General features: G+C 60.4%; 3 protein-coding genes and 1 pseudogene across 3 annotated transcripts, besides 1 other annotated feature; all 4 read right to left on the reverse strand.

Moving 5' to 3' along the window:
• Window positions 1-453: 453 nt before the first annotated feature.
• LPMP_040850 lies at window positions 454-5,433 on the reverse strand (annotated as a pseudogene).
• A 1,942-nt stretch (window positions 5,434-7,375) lies between these two features.
• On the reverse strand, window positions 7,376-8,083 carry LPMP_040860 (hypothetical protein; the record flags this gene model as incomplete). Its single annotated transcript, XM_010705429.1, has 1 exon — window positions 7,376-8,083. One exon carries the CDS (start codon window positions 8,081-8,083, stop codon window positions 7,376-7,378), a length of 708 nt encoding a protein of 235 aa, XP_010703731.1.
• Window positions 8,084-9,204: 1,121 nt separating this feature from the next.
• Window positions 9,205-10,995, reverse strand: LPMP_040870 (hypothetical protein; the record flags this gene model as incomplete). The annotated part of the gene is made up of 1 exon (XM_010705430.1): window positions 9,205-10,995. One exon carries the CDS (start codon window positions 10,993-10,995, stop codon window positions 9,205-9,207), a length of 1,791 nt encoding a protein of 596 aa, XP_010703732.1.
• Window positions 10,996-13,704: 2,709 nt separating this feature from the next.
• Window positions 13,705-14,151, reverse strand: LPMP_040880 (hypothetical protein; the record flags this gene model as incomplete). The annotated part of the gene is made up of 1 exon (XM_010705431.1): window positions 13,705-14,151. The coding sequence occupies one exon, from the start codon at window positions 14,149-14,151 to the stop codon at window positions 13,705-13,707; it is 447 nt and encodes a 148-aa protein (XP_010703733.1).
• A 328-nt stretch (window positions 14,152-14,479) lies between these two features.
• Window positions 14,480-15,062: a repeat region.
• Window positions 15,063-15,970: the final 908 nt, after the last annotated feature.

The raw sequence follows: 15,970 nt of genomic DNA on the forward strand, positions 1-15,970 counted from the left end.
AGGGAGGGGCTCCCCGTTCTAATAGGGCTCTCCGTGAGAACAACAGCACCACTGCCACCGAGAGCGAGCGCTGGCGGTGGTGGTGGGTGGAGGCGATCGAAAGGAGTGGTGAAAAACAACTAAAATACAAAAGAGAGAGGGGTAAGGTAACGATGTCGATGAAGAGGGTGCGTGCGTGCGCGTGTGGATGACGCAGGGAGCGTGGGGAGAGGCAGGTGTGTCTGCTACTGGGGTGGTGAAGGACTGTGGCGATAACAGTGATGGCGATCTGTGGCCTTTTCCGTCTACAAGAGAAGTACCTGTCCACGCACAGACACCCACGTACACACACCTACAGAGACAGAGAGACAAGTGCTACGGGATCAAGCGAAATAAATGCAGGCAGGGAAAAGGGGGGTACGTGTACGCGTGACTATCCATCCACATGTATGCGTGGGCGGGTGTGGATATGATTCACCTCTGCACGTGGCGATCCAGTGCACGCAAAGCGATTTCCAAGATGAAAAACTGCAAACAACAACGCCGACGCCGACCACAATGACGATAGACGCTTGAAGTCGACGATGATGGCTGACACGCCTTCTCGCTCCAGTTTCGTTCACGCGGTGCGCGTGTGTCCGTCTGTCTCTCTACGGGCTCTAACACAGTACTGAGACATACAATGAAGATGGTAGGAAGTGAGTGGTGTGAGTTGATTTGTATGTACACGCGCGCGCGATTCGGTTGCGTAGCGCTGCGGTAGATATACATGCAGGCGCTCAGGATACGTGATGCGGCCCACACCAACGTCGAGAGAGGGGGGAGGGGTGCGTTCGTGAAGTAAAGGAAGGGGGGACGAGGGAGGGGGAGAGGGGGTTAAGTGGAAGTGCCCCCAGAGCGAGCCAAGCGTGGCGCGGTGGGAGAGGGGGAGGGGGCTGGATGAGAGAGAGGGTACAGACACCCACCCACCCACATGCACATGCTCCCTCTTCACTCATTGGACATGTGGTCTCTGCAGGACGAGAGGTGCGCTGTGCTTCTAAGAGGTTGGCCAGACGGACACACACACACACACACAGAGCGCGAGAGCGAGGGCATAGGGGGAACGGGGTGGGGAAGGGAGGGCGCGAGGTGACGCCTGGGCGTGCTGCTGCTGGTGTCCTCAATGAATACCCACCCACAGCCACATGCGCAAGTATACCCACAGACGCTGCCCCCCCCCTCCCCTCCTTATCGCCCCGCTGCGCTCTCTCAAGAGAAAGGATGTGCGTGCATAGGCGCGTGAATACAGAAGACGCAAACAAAGCAGAAATGGCAACAACAATGAAGGCAGTCCATGCCAAGCGGGGCAGATAGGAGAGCGGCGATGGTTAATGGCGATACCGCGCCGATTCCGTGCCTCCTCGTGCAGCTCCTGCCCGAATGAGCTCCGCGAATGGTGTGACAGTCGTAGGGACGACTCAGCCACCCGTACAGAGCCCTCAGAGCTTCCTTCATCGCACGCCCGAGGCGCCATCCGCGACCACGACGCAGAGTATGCCCACACAATGGCCTAGCACTCGTGGGCAGGCCAACGCCAGCACCTCGGCGCTGACGCAGCGTTCGGTTCCACCACGTATGCCCGAGTTCGTCAGTTCCACGTCGTCATCTCAGCCGTCATGGGGCGGGTCATAGCAACCTGCTGTGGATCGCTGCAGCCAACAGCGTTGCCGCCCCGGTATGCACAGCTCAACGTTGAGGGCGAGCAGATGGCGCAAGTACACCACCTCCACCGTCGACTTCTCCGGGCCACTGCAGCAAAGGGCGATGAGGATGGCCCGCGCGCTCACGCCGCCATTGCGGCTCGTGTTGGAATCAAGCGAGTCCTCGAGAGATGGTTCATCTGCGATTCCGCTGCAACGAACCACGTCCAGTAGCGGCCGTGCTTCTGAAGTGGGGGCCGCGCTTGCTGGCCAGCGCCCTCTGCTGCTGGGCCACCGCAACGAGGTGGTTGAGCCGTTCCGCTACCAAAATGTTGTCGTGCTCCTTCATCGTCTGCTGAATGGCCTTCGCTACGTGTGAGCGCCGCAGCACCTCAACACCAGGCGCGTTTGCTTCTAGTCGGCTGTGGCTGCCTGACACGCGGGCCGTCCAACGTGACGTTCTTGATGAGGTTGTTGAGGGGGTACTGGGCGCTGGGGAAGTACACGACGGCGGGGTCGAGAAGGATCGGCCGCTTCTCCAGAGCAGCTCGCACCGCAGCGGTGTCGAAGCTCTCACTCAATGTGCGATAGCTGTCCGTTGTCCCTGGCTGTATCTCCTCCCGGCGCGCGCTGAGGGCCATGATGCTGTGCCGCATCGCCTTGACCCCCCCCCCCCCGCTCTCCCCACCAGCACCTGGATGATGGACGTGCGGTTCGTGAAGACAACCCCCTCCCGGCGTGACTGCTTCCTCCGATACCGGCAACGCATCCATCGCAACGAGGTTCGTGATGAGTGCGGTGCACGGCTGATGCGTACCGTGCTGCGTCTTGGCAGAGCACCGTGCTACCGAGACTGCCATTGCCACTGGCTCCCTTGTCGACGCACGCCGTTTCAGTGGTGTCGCAGGGCCTTTATCCAACATGAGGTAGGTTGAGAGAGTCGGGCTGGTCTATTTCGAGACCGACGTCGATGGCATCCCGTTGCGCATGCTAGTAACGTCGACGCGCGCCGCTTGTGGGCTGCCTGCTGCCGTTTTTCCGGCACCAGCGCAAGTAGCCCACAAAGACCGCCTCCGGTACTTGCTGACTCAGCATCGGGAGCATTAGCGACTCAAGGTTGCCATTCACGTTACGCATTCGTGCCCCATACATGAAGGCGCACGCCAGCCGTGCGGCCACCATCGCTGTCCTCGCCGCTGCGGCGCTTTCGTCCCCTAGTCGGCCAGCAGCAGCGTTTGCCGGGGCCGCACCCCTTCCAACACGGGGAATGGGGGGGGGCAGGCGGTGTTGCGGGTAGTCTGTAAACCGTGGACGCACCGCCTCGTAGAGGCAGGGATCAGCACAGTCGACACCGGCGCAAGTATCGGAAATAAAATGCTGTCACGTGGACCGACAAGCACACGTCTCGCGCCGCTAGCCGGCTTGCGGGCGAAGGGTGTGCCTCCTCCTTGTCCTCGTTGTTCGTGAAGGTGTCATCGTTGTTTCCCTGGGCTTGCACCGCCGCCAGCAGACTTCGCGCCTCCGCCGCGTTGAAGCGCGATAAGCACACCCTGTAGCGCCGCGGTTTAGGTAGGCGGCCTCCGTCAGTGAGAAGTACGTCAGCGGGTCTACCGATAAGGACGAAGTAGAAGTGGGGGCGACTAGCAGTCATGGTGGCCGCAGAGGCTTTCGCAGGCCCTTCAGCTACAAGGTGGGGCGCAGCATCGACTGCGCGTCGGAGCACTGCCCCTTCGGCACGCAACAGTGCGGAGTCGCGGCGGCTTGACCGCGGCGATGGAGCTCGAAGACGTGCAGGGAATCTTCTATGTTTTCACTCGTCTCTCCGTTCATGCAGACGTGCTGCGTGTGAGGCGTATACAGCAGGAATGCCGCGTCCATACTCCCTTCCTCCAGTGGGTCCGTGTAGCCGCCGCGCTACTTCTTCGGCACACAGGTCGTGCTCCGCGCTGATGCGCAGCGGCTGCCTCCGTTGGTCTCCTCGCTCTCGACCTCCTGCGGCGTCGTGGTGATCCTGGTAACCCTCCAATCAGTCCGGCAGCATTGGGGCTGGCACTGCCGCACTGGAGAGCTGTGCGGAGACGGCCACCGTCCTCCGTGTACGCACTACCGACCAACATGCCTTGGCGTCGTTGCTCGCGGATCAGCTCTTCGGAGTGAAATGAATGGACTGGTAGCGGCCTCGGTGGTGGGGGCTACAAGTTCGCAGTCCCAGTCCGTGGTGGTTGGTGGCGCTTTGGCTGTTGTTGGGCGGGTACCTCGGACTGTGCTGCTGCTGCGCTGCTTCCGCAGGGGCTGATGGTGGCGGGTGGCGTGCAGAGGCAGAAGGCGCGCCTCTTCTTGAGGAAACATTAAAGCGGTTGTGCGGCACCACCGCAGCGTAGGTTCGTATGGCGCCGTACAGACTGCCTACCGGTATGTCACTCCCTGTGAGGGGTGTGCCACGAAAGACTTGACAAGCGCGGGTGCTGCGCGTGCTGCTGGCTTCGCTTGCCCCACTGCCCGTGCCATTTGCCGCCATAGCGGGGTAGATGTCATTTTGCACAGTGCCCCGTGGAGGCGCACCTGCAGGTTGTGCTGTGGACGAGTAGGAACATTGTACCCGCTGCTGCGGCTGTGATGATGATGGAGGTTTTGTGTAAACCGCGGCGCTACTCATGCCTGTCGGCAGCATGGCCGGCGGGGACGAACAGTGCCGCGATGCCACTGCGGTAGCGGAGTTTCTGGTGTTGCCTCTCTTCCACACAGGAAGTGTGACGGGTCGGGAGAGGGTATGCTGATGCAGGGCGGCGTAGAGCTGCAGATGCGGCTGCGATTGTGAGGCTGGCCGTGTGGCAGGAATAGGCAGCATGGACTCCAAGTAAACGGCGGGTTGCTTCGTCTGCGAATTTGGCGCGTGCTGCGATGTCGGTGGAGGTTGCCGCTGTGAACGAGATGAGGTCGCGCGGGCCACAAAGCGGACATGCCCCGACCCCGCTCTCGCGGCGCTAGGAGAGTTCTGGACTTCGTACGGAGTGATTGGTGCGGATGGGCGATTATGGCTGCCGTGCATCAAGGCAGAGACGTCGCTGCTGACGTGCGGCTGCTGTGAAAGTGAGGAGGACGGCACCGCTGCCGACGCTGAGCAGTTCGGTGTGTTCTGCGACGAGGGCGCAGGTGATCCATGCAGTTGGCTCGATGTGCTTTCCCTTCTAAGAAGCGCCATTTTCAATTCAGTGGAACGCCGACCACTGCTGCCGGTGTGTGGCGCGTATGGTGGCGACGGCGACAAGGTCAGCTGACGGTTGCGGCTGGCGAAAGGTGAGGGGGCTTGTGGAGGGGCCGGCTGGAGGTGATGCTGCTGCTGATTTGATTCTGCCGTCTCCGTTCGCGACGAGAGTGACTGCAGCGGAGAGCAGCCACGTTGCGCCGCTGCTGCTGCTATCGGGGGTAGGACGAGCCCCCCCGATGAAGGAGGTACCGTGTGGAAGGGAATTCTGTGATTGTGACTTGCACTTCTGCCCTGCGCTGCGGAGGGAGCAGCTGAAGCGGTGGAGGGCGAATGCCGAGGCGACAGCGCGTGCTGCGATGCCGCTTGCTGCGCAGGTGCTGTTGCCTTCGCCGCAGCTGTAGGGGAATCTTCGCTTGGAGGTCGATAGTGGAAGCTAGCGGTCGCGGGGTCATAGGTGGTGTTCGCTGAGGTGGCGATGGGCCACGCTCGCCTCGTATTAGGCCGAGCCGTTGCCGAAGACACCCGTGTCGTGCGGATCAAGATGCCGGACGTGGATGTGGACATGGCGGCAGTTGAGGGCTAGGTGGGAGGGAAGCAACATCAGACAAGCGAGTCGGTAACGCACCCAACTCAGCGCGGTAACAGGGAAAGGGGAGAATGAGTGAGCGAGACGCGGATGCCTTCAAGAACGGGGAGAGCTAGGGAGGCGGCGACCAATGGGGGCTGGTGTATGGGGGAAGGGAGGGGATGGCGGTATCTATCTATGGCTACGACACAGACGCAGACACACACCCAACGGAGAAGGGGGAGGGAGGGAGGGAGGGAGGGAGGGAGGATGCAACACAAGAGAGGGAAGGAAGGAAAATAAAGAAGCGGAAAGAGGCACCGCTTACCAAGTCACCCCCCCTCCGTACCCACACCTACACCCACCCACCCCCCTCCACACACACACACAGCAGCGAGGAGGGGTGTGGAGGGGGGAGTGGGCCATAAATGAATGTCAGCCGTAAGGAGCGAGAGCATGTGTGTGCGTGGGTGTGCCTCTAAGGGGCCGTGTGGGGTGGCTGTGCAGGGGGATGAGGAGCCCGGCGGGGTGGGGGTGAGAGGGGGGGAGGGTGGAGGTGGAGGTATTTCAGACGACTTAGACAGGCGCAAAAAGGCGGAGAGAAACAGCGCCCGCCCGCACAGACGCGGAATTGGTGAGTACTCAAACGAGCCACGAGGCGATGTCCCCCCTGCGTAAGAACAACGGTGTGACTGGCTGTGTGAAGAGGGCAGAGAAGGGGGGCAACGGGGAGCGATAGGGGGATGGGTGGGTGGGTGGGTGGGAGTTGTGACGATTGTAATCCTGCAGAAACGCTTGCGAGGACCGACCTTGACGCGGCTAAACGCTAAGTCGCCCCTTGCTGAGATGACGCAAGACCGGGGCGGGGGGGGGGAAGGGGGGGGAGACGCACGCGTGTCGTAACGCTCTTTAAGCGACGGAGAGCACAATGCTGTGACCCAATACAACACCGTGGTAAATGCCCGTTACGCCGATGGGCCTCAATTTGGCTCCTTCGCTTGGATCCCTCTACCTCTCACGGATGCTCCCCAGCAAAGTGGAAGAAAAAGCAACAGCAGAGGTCCGCGCTTCCACTGACTGCGCACCCTTGTGTTTGAGCGTACTTGTCTGCCTGCCCGTCTTTTGCTGTTGTTGTGCAATAATGTGGGAGGTGAGTGAGAGGAGGGGACAGGGATGATGATGCGCAAGGGGTGGGCAAGAGCCGCGCAAGCACGTCCTCTGCGCAGATTTCCCCCGCCGCCTCCTCCTCGCTCCGCTTGCCCATTTTCTACAACACGCACGGAGGTGCAGCGCGCACGAGACGGTATACATGCGTTGGCCGCTGAGTGCCAATCCCTAACCCACCTTCCCCCTTAATGCGTATGAATCTGTGCTTCTCGCTCAGTCAGTGCGTAACGCGCTTGAGCCCCCACATCTGCGTAGTTCGCGTTGGCTAGCAGATCAGCTTTTTTCTCCCCCTTCTGTGTGCTCGTGTCTCGTCGTGGCTGTAATGACCTCGCAGGTCGGTAGGTGGATGGGGGATGGCCACTCTATGGTAGCGTGGTGCCTAAGAAGCCGAAAAGAGCACCAAAGTAAAGGGATGCAACACACACCCACACACACACGCCCACGCCCACGCACAGGCAGACCAGTGGTTAGCAGATTGCGGGAAGAGAGGACGACTGTCGGTAAAGCGCGCCCCATTTCTTTCCAGACCTGGGGGAGGGGGTTGTGTGTGCGTGTGCGCTTGCTGATGGTGGAGGGAGTGCGGTAAAGAGGAGGAGAAGAGGCCAGAAGAACGAAAAGGAAAAATGGTGGCGCAGCACCGGTTGACCTTCGCCTGACGCCTGTCGCACAGACACACCGAAGCATCCACACTGACCGAGTCCCCAATAACTCCTTCACCTTTCACTCGCACAGCGATTCCCTCTTTCCCCCTCCTGTTCCCAAGTGACACGGGGTCTAGCAGTTCAGGAAGTCGGCCCCCAGAAGCACCTGCATTGCCACGAGCTGGTCTTGCTCTGAGGTGCGGTCAAGGTCGCCGAAGACATCGGTTTCATGCAGGTAGTGCGGATGACTCGCCAGCGTGGTCTTCACCACGAGAAACTCGGCAACGCGCATCAGCGTGCTCGACTCCAGCGAGCGAATCGGCACGTCCAGCAGCGGCGGCACACATGGCGGCGGCTCAGCTGCGACGTGTGCCGCCGACGGCAGGGACAGAGGCGGGGGCGGTACACACGCCACGTTGCTCGGGAATACAGCGGCGTAGCTTCGATAGACGGCGTCACTTGCCTGGAGGTTGGTGTCGGCCTCTTCGCTGTCGTCCTCGTCTTCAATGACAGGGGTTGAATCTTCCATCTTCACCGCAGCACTGTTAAGCACCTTGCTGGGGACATCGCTGCTGCTGCTGCTGCGGTTGCCACCGCTGGGTTTCGCAGTGTAGAGCTCCCCTTGCCCATGCGTTGGCTGGTCCGCCGGTGAGGTGCACTGGTGCAGCTGCATCACGTACAAGCCTTGAAAAATGCCGTGGAGGACACGTGACCCAGCCGCAGCGGCCACAGGGAGAATAACGCGCTTTTCATCGTGGCTACGCAGCGAGACGTAGCTAAGGGGCCTGACAGCCGCAGTTGAGGCCGCCGCAGCGGCGGTGTTCTCGTGTGAGTTGGCCATCGCTGCAATCAATTATGGGGGGGGGGGAGGAGGGGGATTTTCAGGAAGAGGCGAAGGAGGCGGGGAAGAAGGCGACCCCGGATGAGCACCAGAATAACTGAAGAAGTGGAGAATGGAGGTGAACCCGAGAAGGGGGCGGTGTCATGGAAGTGATGAGATCAAAAACCAAACACCTGCGCTTCACGCAGTGTGTGTGTGTGCGATGGTAGAGAGAGCGAGGAAGGGTTGCATGAGAGCGAAGGGGGTGGCCGATGAGACACACTCGGACGTTAATGGAGTGAGTAGGATATGGCATCAAACACCACCTGAGAGTAAGTGCATGGCGCTAAGTGTCTTCTTGCGGTGAGCGACTGTCGCCGTTGCAGGGGGGGGGGCGGGGGTAAAAGTTGCGCCCTGCTCCGTCACTCGCGCAGCGTGTACCACACGCATCTATGTCTCTCTGTGCGTGTGGACTTCTCACGCCTGCGTTGCTGCGAATCCCCACCAACGCCGTTTACCTGCCGCTGCCCATGTGTGGAAGCACCACCACTCGATCAACGCCATCATTGATGCTGCCGCGCTGTTCGTCGAGAGGCGGGAGGAGGAGGAGGGGGGGGGGCGGAGATTTCTTTGTCGTTTTCTTAGCGCTTGTCGCTTCATCCTTGAGCACGCAGACATCACACACGCACCCACACACGCACACACGCCGACATACACACACCCCCACACACACACACGCACACAGATGCTTGCGGATCTGCACAGCTTTCGCCCGTCGAGCAGCAGCAGTATTTGGAGGAAGGGAGAGAGGAAGGGGAGAGCAATGAGGTTATCAAGGGACTACACACACACACACCCACACACAAGGCTGAGTTAATAGGTCGATCTTGAGGAGATCGCATGAGAGGCGCCCAGAGGTGCACGTGAGGGTGAGGGGAGAGGAAGAGAAGATGATGGCCAAGAGCAGTCAAGCACGTTCACGTGCGTCTGTGTTGGTGTGCGGTGATTGTGCTGGCGCAGCCGGGTGATAGCGGCATCGAGGGGGGAGGGGAGAACATAGAAGAGACGAGCGTTGCGTGTAAGACATGCGACCACACGTCAACCTCTTCTCTCACACACACCCATACACCACCTGCCGGCCTTTATACTTGGAGGAACACTGCAGCCTCCATCAGCCGTGCTGCGCGACTCATCAACGCGGCGCGCTGCTCAGGTGGCAGCAGCCGTACGTGGTAAGGGTTGCCCAGCACATGAGTGCCGAGCTGCAAGTCTGTCGCCTCATCCGGTTGCAGGGAGCTGCGGATGACCATGAAGGCGGCCAGATCGACCAAGTCCTCGCTCTGCAGTTGCGGGAGTGGGTAGTTTGGCATGTTATCCACGCAGTTGCTTGCGAAGCACGTGTAGCGCGACGCGTCTTGCGCTACTTGGTGGTTCGTCATCCGTGTCACTGCCGCATGCTGTGATGCCCCACCGGACTGCCCAGCACCCGTGTCCTCCGTTGACATCCACACTTCTTCTTCTTCCTCTTCTTCCTCCCGGCTGCTCGGCGTCGGTGAGTTGTTATCGTCGGAGCTGTGTCCCTCCTCCAGCCCCATCAGCACCGCCGCCTTCTCCGGCGGTGAGACGGTAGTAGTTGCAGCCGCCGAAGCCGTGCCGGGAGGTAGAGCTGCCGATGCAATGGTTGTTGTCAGTGAGGCACAGTCGGGCGACTCGGCGCCCGCCGCGGAGGTGGTTCCGCCGGTGGAAGTGCCTACTTTGTTGTCTTTGGCCTCAGAGGCCAGAAAGATGCTGACGGGCGGGCGCGATTTGCCTGAGCCATTGCCGCCCGTCATGTGCGACACGCCTTTCGACTCCTTGGGAAGCGTCACTGGGGCCAAGCAGCGCGGTACCGTGGCGGACTGACCTCGCAGCGACTCCAACTCCTCGGCGTCATCTAACTGCGTGTCTGTCACCGGGGAGTCGCTCATGAGTCCATCGCGAGGCACCGGTGTCCTCAGCTGGATGTTCGCGTCCCCGAGGTGCTGCATCACGTAGGAGGTGTACGTGCGCGAGGCGGCCGTCTTCACACGAGTCCTCCACTGGCTGCGAATACCACCGCGAAGCTCCTGAGGCGCATCGCCAGCGCCTCCGCTTTGGACCGCCGCAGCGCCTTTTCCCGCGTCGCCGCCTTCACCACTGGACAGGCGATCCGTACGATCCTCCGTGGTCACCTGTTCCGACGCGACAGAGGAGCTCAGCGAGTGCTCCTCCGCTCCCTCTGGAGAAGCGGAGTGCGCGTGGGAGTGCCGCTCCGAGTCGTCGTCGTCGTCATCGTCGTCCTCATTGTCTGCTTCGTGCGCCTGCGCCTGCTGCTGCCGCTCTGCCAGCGACGAGCTGCGTGACGACTGCAATACCACTCCAGACTCGCCACAACTACGGCCGTCATCTCGTCCAAGAGGTCTCCCGTTGTCGTGACGGCTGCCACCGCCACTGCTACCCGTCACGGCGGACTTGCCCATCATGACGGACTCGCACCCCGGCAAGCAGAGCAGTCCCTGCAGCGTGTTGGCGATGAAGGTCGACTCGAACCCCGCAACCATTGGGATGATGACCCACTTGCGACCTTTAAAGTTGGAGTCCTTCCACCCAACGTTGTGGAGTGCGATGTACGGGATGGCAATCGACGGCACACCGCCGCCGCTGCTGCTGCTGGTCGCGTTCGCAGCGTGGAGGTGAGGCACATCACAGTGTGGACGTCGCAGACCGGTGGTTGGGGCTGTGCACGCATCTTGGATGGTAATCGTCTCCGGCGGAATAGGTTCCTGGTCCATCATCAGAGCAGGGTCGCGGCGGTAGTTGAACCCGGACAGAGGTGGCCGCGGGAGCAGAGCTATTTCGCCGCTTATCGTCAGCGGCGATGGCGAGCTCCACTGCTCTGGTGACGATCGCTCCATCGAGTGTTTATCGGGTTCTTGCGCTCTCTTCAACTTTGCTTCTGCTTCACCGTCTCGCTCTTCCCCTCGTTCAAATTGGAGCTGCCGTTGCAGACGTCAGCAGAGAGACAGAGGGAGACGAGAGGTGCGAGGCAAGGCGGGGGGAGGGAGGGAGAGGGCGGGCAAACTCGTTACACAGCACACCAGCGCAGACACACGCACGCCTACATACAGTAGCAAAAGACTAGGCCAAACGCGCGCACACACGAACGGCGTGCACTATAACGGAGGGAGAGAGAGAGGACGAGCAAGCGAGCCGAGGTACACGTGTGCGTGTGCGACTGTCAGCAAGAGTGAAAATGCGCCGATATGGCGAGAGCGGCAATACGAAACAGAGCGGCAATACAGAGCGCTGGTTTGGAGGGGGGTTGTCGGTTTAGTCCTCGTGTTGGCGCTGACGAACACAAACGCGAGAAACCCCCCCACGGGAGAGCGATGAAGAGGTGAGTGGAGAGAGAGGGGGTGGGCGGGTAAAGTGTCGCCTTAATGCTTTCGGTGGGCTTCCTTAGATGGCGTGTGTGCGTGTGCGTGTGCGTGTGTGTGTCTACGTGTATCGCTGCTCGTATAGTGCGCTTCACACCCCTCCGCCAGTGGATCAACAGGCTGGCGCGCGGTACACGTACGAGGCTGTAGGGGAGTAGAAGAAGAAATCCAAAGAATTGCCTCTCTCTCTCTCTCCCGTTGTGTGCGTGTGTGTGTGTGTGTGTGTGTGTGTGTGCGTGCGTGCGTCGTGAGACGGTCACAGCAGAGGCAGCACAGCCGCCGCGGAAATAAGACCGGCGCTGGGTAACGACTCTACACAGACAGGGAGGGAGAAAGCGAGGCGAGAAGGGGAATTCGATCAGGATAAAAGCGAAGAGAAGCAACAAACAAGCAGAATAAAATGAGCGAAGCGAGTTTACTCTGCGTGAGCAGGAAATGAAGCGAGACTCGCACGCCACAGCCGAGGTAATGAACAGGGCGAGGGTGCGAGTGGAAGAAGAGGGAGCTGGCGGCGGCAGGAGATGGCGGAGATCGAAGGGGATGCGAGGGAGCAGGAGAGAGACACAGGCAGTCTCTCTCTCTCTCTCTCTCTCTAACAAGCACACGAACGCCCGCACGCAGTCCCTCTGTTCCTTCCACTTTTTTTCTCGCTCACACACACACACACACACACACACACACACACACGCACACCGGCCCCCCACTTCACTCCACGCTGAGAATTCAAGCGCGAACGGAGTCAGAGTAGCCCACGACACTCGAGGGGGGGGGGAGGGCGGGGAAATGCACCAGCACTCACCGGGTAACGAGAGTGGGCGTCGAAGGGAAATGAGAGCGAGAACACAACGACAGTGACAACAGTGGCGAGCAACTGCAGTACTGCGGCACACACTCAGCAGACACCGAGTGGAGTGCAAAGGGCTTCTAGGAAAGGACGTGGATAGTGGGGATCGCGGGGTTGCAGGAAGGGGCGAGGGTGTGTGGGACAACAACTGAGAGTCGAAGAGGAAAGAGGGGTGGGGTGGGAGGAGTAAGAGAGAGAGAGGGAGGGAGGAGGAAGGCCACCGTGTTCTCTTTTTGGTTCTGCTGTCTTGCCTATTGCAATTAGGTGCGGTGGATGACTCCTCGGGTGGCGTTGCGTTTTTTTTTTCCGTTCTCTTGGAGGGGAAGTAAACAGAAAAACTAAAAAGTAAGATCAACTCAGCGGAGGGTTTGCTGGCGTGTGCGCGGATGTCAATGTGAGGGGTGTGTGACACCGCAGTGCATGGGGGGTGGGGAGTAGGGTAGAGAAAGGAGGCGGGAAGCAGCGCAAGAGACGGAGGAAGGCGAGAGAGTAGGAGTGGTGTATGCCGTTGAGAAATTTCCATTGCTGTGGTGCTGTCCGAGCATCGTCACGCAAGGTCCAGCCGCATGCTGTTGTCTGCGCTGTACCTTCTCTCCTTCACCATCCACATGTGTGTGCGTGTGAGTCTGTGGTGTTGCGAGAGCGCGGCGGCGCCCTTTGCCGGTCTCGCTATGAAGCGCACGTCTTGAGGGTGAAGAGGTGAGGGTGCCTCTATGCATTGAGCCGCTGGCGATGCGCTCATGGCTGACCTGTCACCTCTCTCGCTCTCGTATCATAATCGTTGACGTTCACAGAGCCACACAGCTGCCTGCGCTCAAATAGAAAAGGGGCAATAGCTGAAGCACAGAGGAGCATCAGAAAACACGATGTCAGAGAAGGGAACCATAGAAGACCGATCCAGCACCTACGAAGGCTGCCATCCTGAAGAGGGGGAGGGGGAGGGGTGTAGGAGCTGGAGAAGGAGTCGCACAGTGGACACCGACACGGCCATAGAAGCACGCAGCTACAGTTCTTCACACTGGCTAGACGACGCGCCTCATGTAGGAGATGCGCATACACGCGCGTGCACACCCCCCTCCCTCCCACTCCCACTCTTCCTCTACATCGGCCCACACCTTCCCGTGCCAACACTCAAGGCGCAGCACCACCACCACCACCACCATTGCCAACATCACCACTACTGCCGTGAACCGACCAACTGCTGCACACGAACAGACTCACCAACGTTGTGACGGAGGGCCCTAACGCCCTGGCGTGCTGACATCAATCAGTACTGCATACCTGACGTCTACAGGCGTCCCCCTCTTCCGCTTCTGCACTTTTCCCGCTTAGCTGGACGCGGCTCACCGGCCGGCCGATGCTAATTTGTTTCTACGCGGAATGTACATGTCAGGGTCCTTGAACACTGTGGGGTTCATAATGTCCACGCCGCCCTCAGCGTCCACCTTCTTGCGCACCGCTGCCACTGCCTCCAGAAGCGGCGGGTGCCCCATCTTCTCGTCGTAGTCACGCAGCCACTTGCGGAACTCAGCCTCGTGGCGGATGGACGTCATCGTTTCTCGCATTACCCACGTCGCCTGCTTGTGACGTACGACGCACTCCCGCATGTCCAGCAAGCGGCTACGGCAGTCGTACAGGACATCCAACTCTTGACTCTCCCGCATGCACGTCATGAGTCGATTCCAGAAGCGGTGGCAGTTACTTTCGTTTCTGTAGTTGCCGCTCATGCCCGTTATGCCCGGCGTCATCATCTCATCCCCGCCATTCTCGCGAGCGCCATAGAGAGACATGCTTGACAACGGGCTTTTTTTTCCTTTCAGTGCGTGTGTGTGTGTGCTGGCACGCCTGATGGTGTGTTTGAGTCCTTCTTGCTGAGTCCAACACCTCCAGTCGAGAGAGCGAGGTGGAGAGAAGCACACACAAAAGGCAGTACGGGGGAGAGGGAGAGGGGGGAGAGGGGAACCAAGGAGGAGTGGAGGAGATGCCCGCTGGCGCCCACTGTATCCGGCGAGCCCGATAGCGTTCTGCAAGGACATATCGGTGCTGCGCAGGACGAGCGCACTTCAACGCTCTACTTCCCATCCCTCCACACATCTTCTTATCCATGCAGCTTGTGCGCCCTCATGAGGAGAGGCACCTCAAGCGCGCGGTACCTCATGCACCAGCACCTCCCCACTCGGTGGGTGGAACGAAGCTCCAGCCTCCCCCACTCCCCTACCCCTGGCCTTGCCACTACCGAGCCACTGCTGGTCGTGACAGCGTCAAGCACCTACAACGTAGGGGAGGTCAGAGCAATGCATCGCTACGGGTGTCGGCGGTGAGGTCCTGGGTGGCGTTGCGTCGGAGCGACCCGAGACAGCAAACGCGTCTGTGCCATCCATGTGATGGACACTGCGTGAGCCTGACTCGAGCGCATCCCACCCGACCCTCTCTGCCTACTGGTCTGGGGAGTCTGCCCCACTCCCCAAGTGATGTACCAGGTGGTGGCCGGCACAGTGGGAGCGTCTGTGGGGGGACCTGCGGAGCGGGGGGGGTAGAGTTTGACGCAGGAGCCGTGCTCCGATGACTGAGTCTGCGCATTGCCGTAGCGCGTGTGTCTATGGCTGGCTCGCACCGCGCGATGGGCCCTGCGAGACAGGCCGTGGCGGGGGGTGGTGATCGAGTGGGGGAGCTCGACCTCATGTGTTGCGTGACAGAAGGGCTGGACTCGTTAGGAGAAAACGACAAGTGCTGCTCGTGCAGAAACACACACACCCACACCCACACACCCACTGAGTCCGTAGCCACGGCTGGGTGGTACACACGCGACTTCCATGAGCGTGTATATGTGTGTCGACCCCGTAGGCGCGACGCCGGCTTCTATCCACTCGGTCAAGTGACTTGGCCCTGTGCGTAGCTGCTCAGGGAAGCCGGAGGGTGTGAGGCAGGGAGGAGGAGGAGGAGTTCGAGGTGCACGTCCGTTACGAGAAAGGCAGCGAGGGTAAAGCGGTGGGTGCGTGTGGCTTGACGAAAATGAGCGGGGGTGGGGTAGGGAAGGGCGCGGGTGAAGAGGAGAGGTCATCCGCACGACGCTCCTCTTCTCTTTTTTGTGCGCGTGGCCCGGGAGAGAAAAACACGCCAAGCCCGATCCCTACACCTCAGCCGCCCTTCCCCCACCTCCCACGCACCCCATCACCACCCCTCCGCGCATACACCAGTGCTTCTCATATCATCTTCGTCTCGCACACTCCCCCCTCATCTATCCTCTTAGCGGCGAAAAAGCCCCTCCGCCTCCGCCGCCCCCCAACGCGCCCGCACATCACATGCTGAGAAGCGTAAAAATGAGAAACAACGCAAGAGACGAAGATAAAGTGATGTGACGAACACTAACGAGCACCCACACACACACCCTCTGTACCCATGGCTGTGCGTGCGTGTGTCTGGGTGTAGGGCAACAGCCTCAAAGGCGACACGGTGCGTCGAGTCAGCCGCCCAGTGGCCGGCTCTGATCCGCTTCTTCTTGAAGCGCTGCCCCCCCCCCCCGTATCAACGCACCCTCTTTCACACACTCACACACACACAGAGCGTAACACAACGACGCCTGCCAGTTGGAGAACAACTCTTCTCCCT

The sequence above is a fragment of the Leishmania panamensis genome (genome assembly GCF_000755165.1).
Source record: "Leishmania panamensis strain MHOM/PA/94/PSC-1 chromosome 4 sequence".
In the NCBI taxonomy this organism is placed as follows: domain Eukaryota; phylum Euglenozoa; class Kinetoplastea; order Trypanosomatida; family Trypanosomatidae; genus Leishmania; species Leishmania panamensis.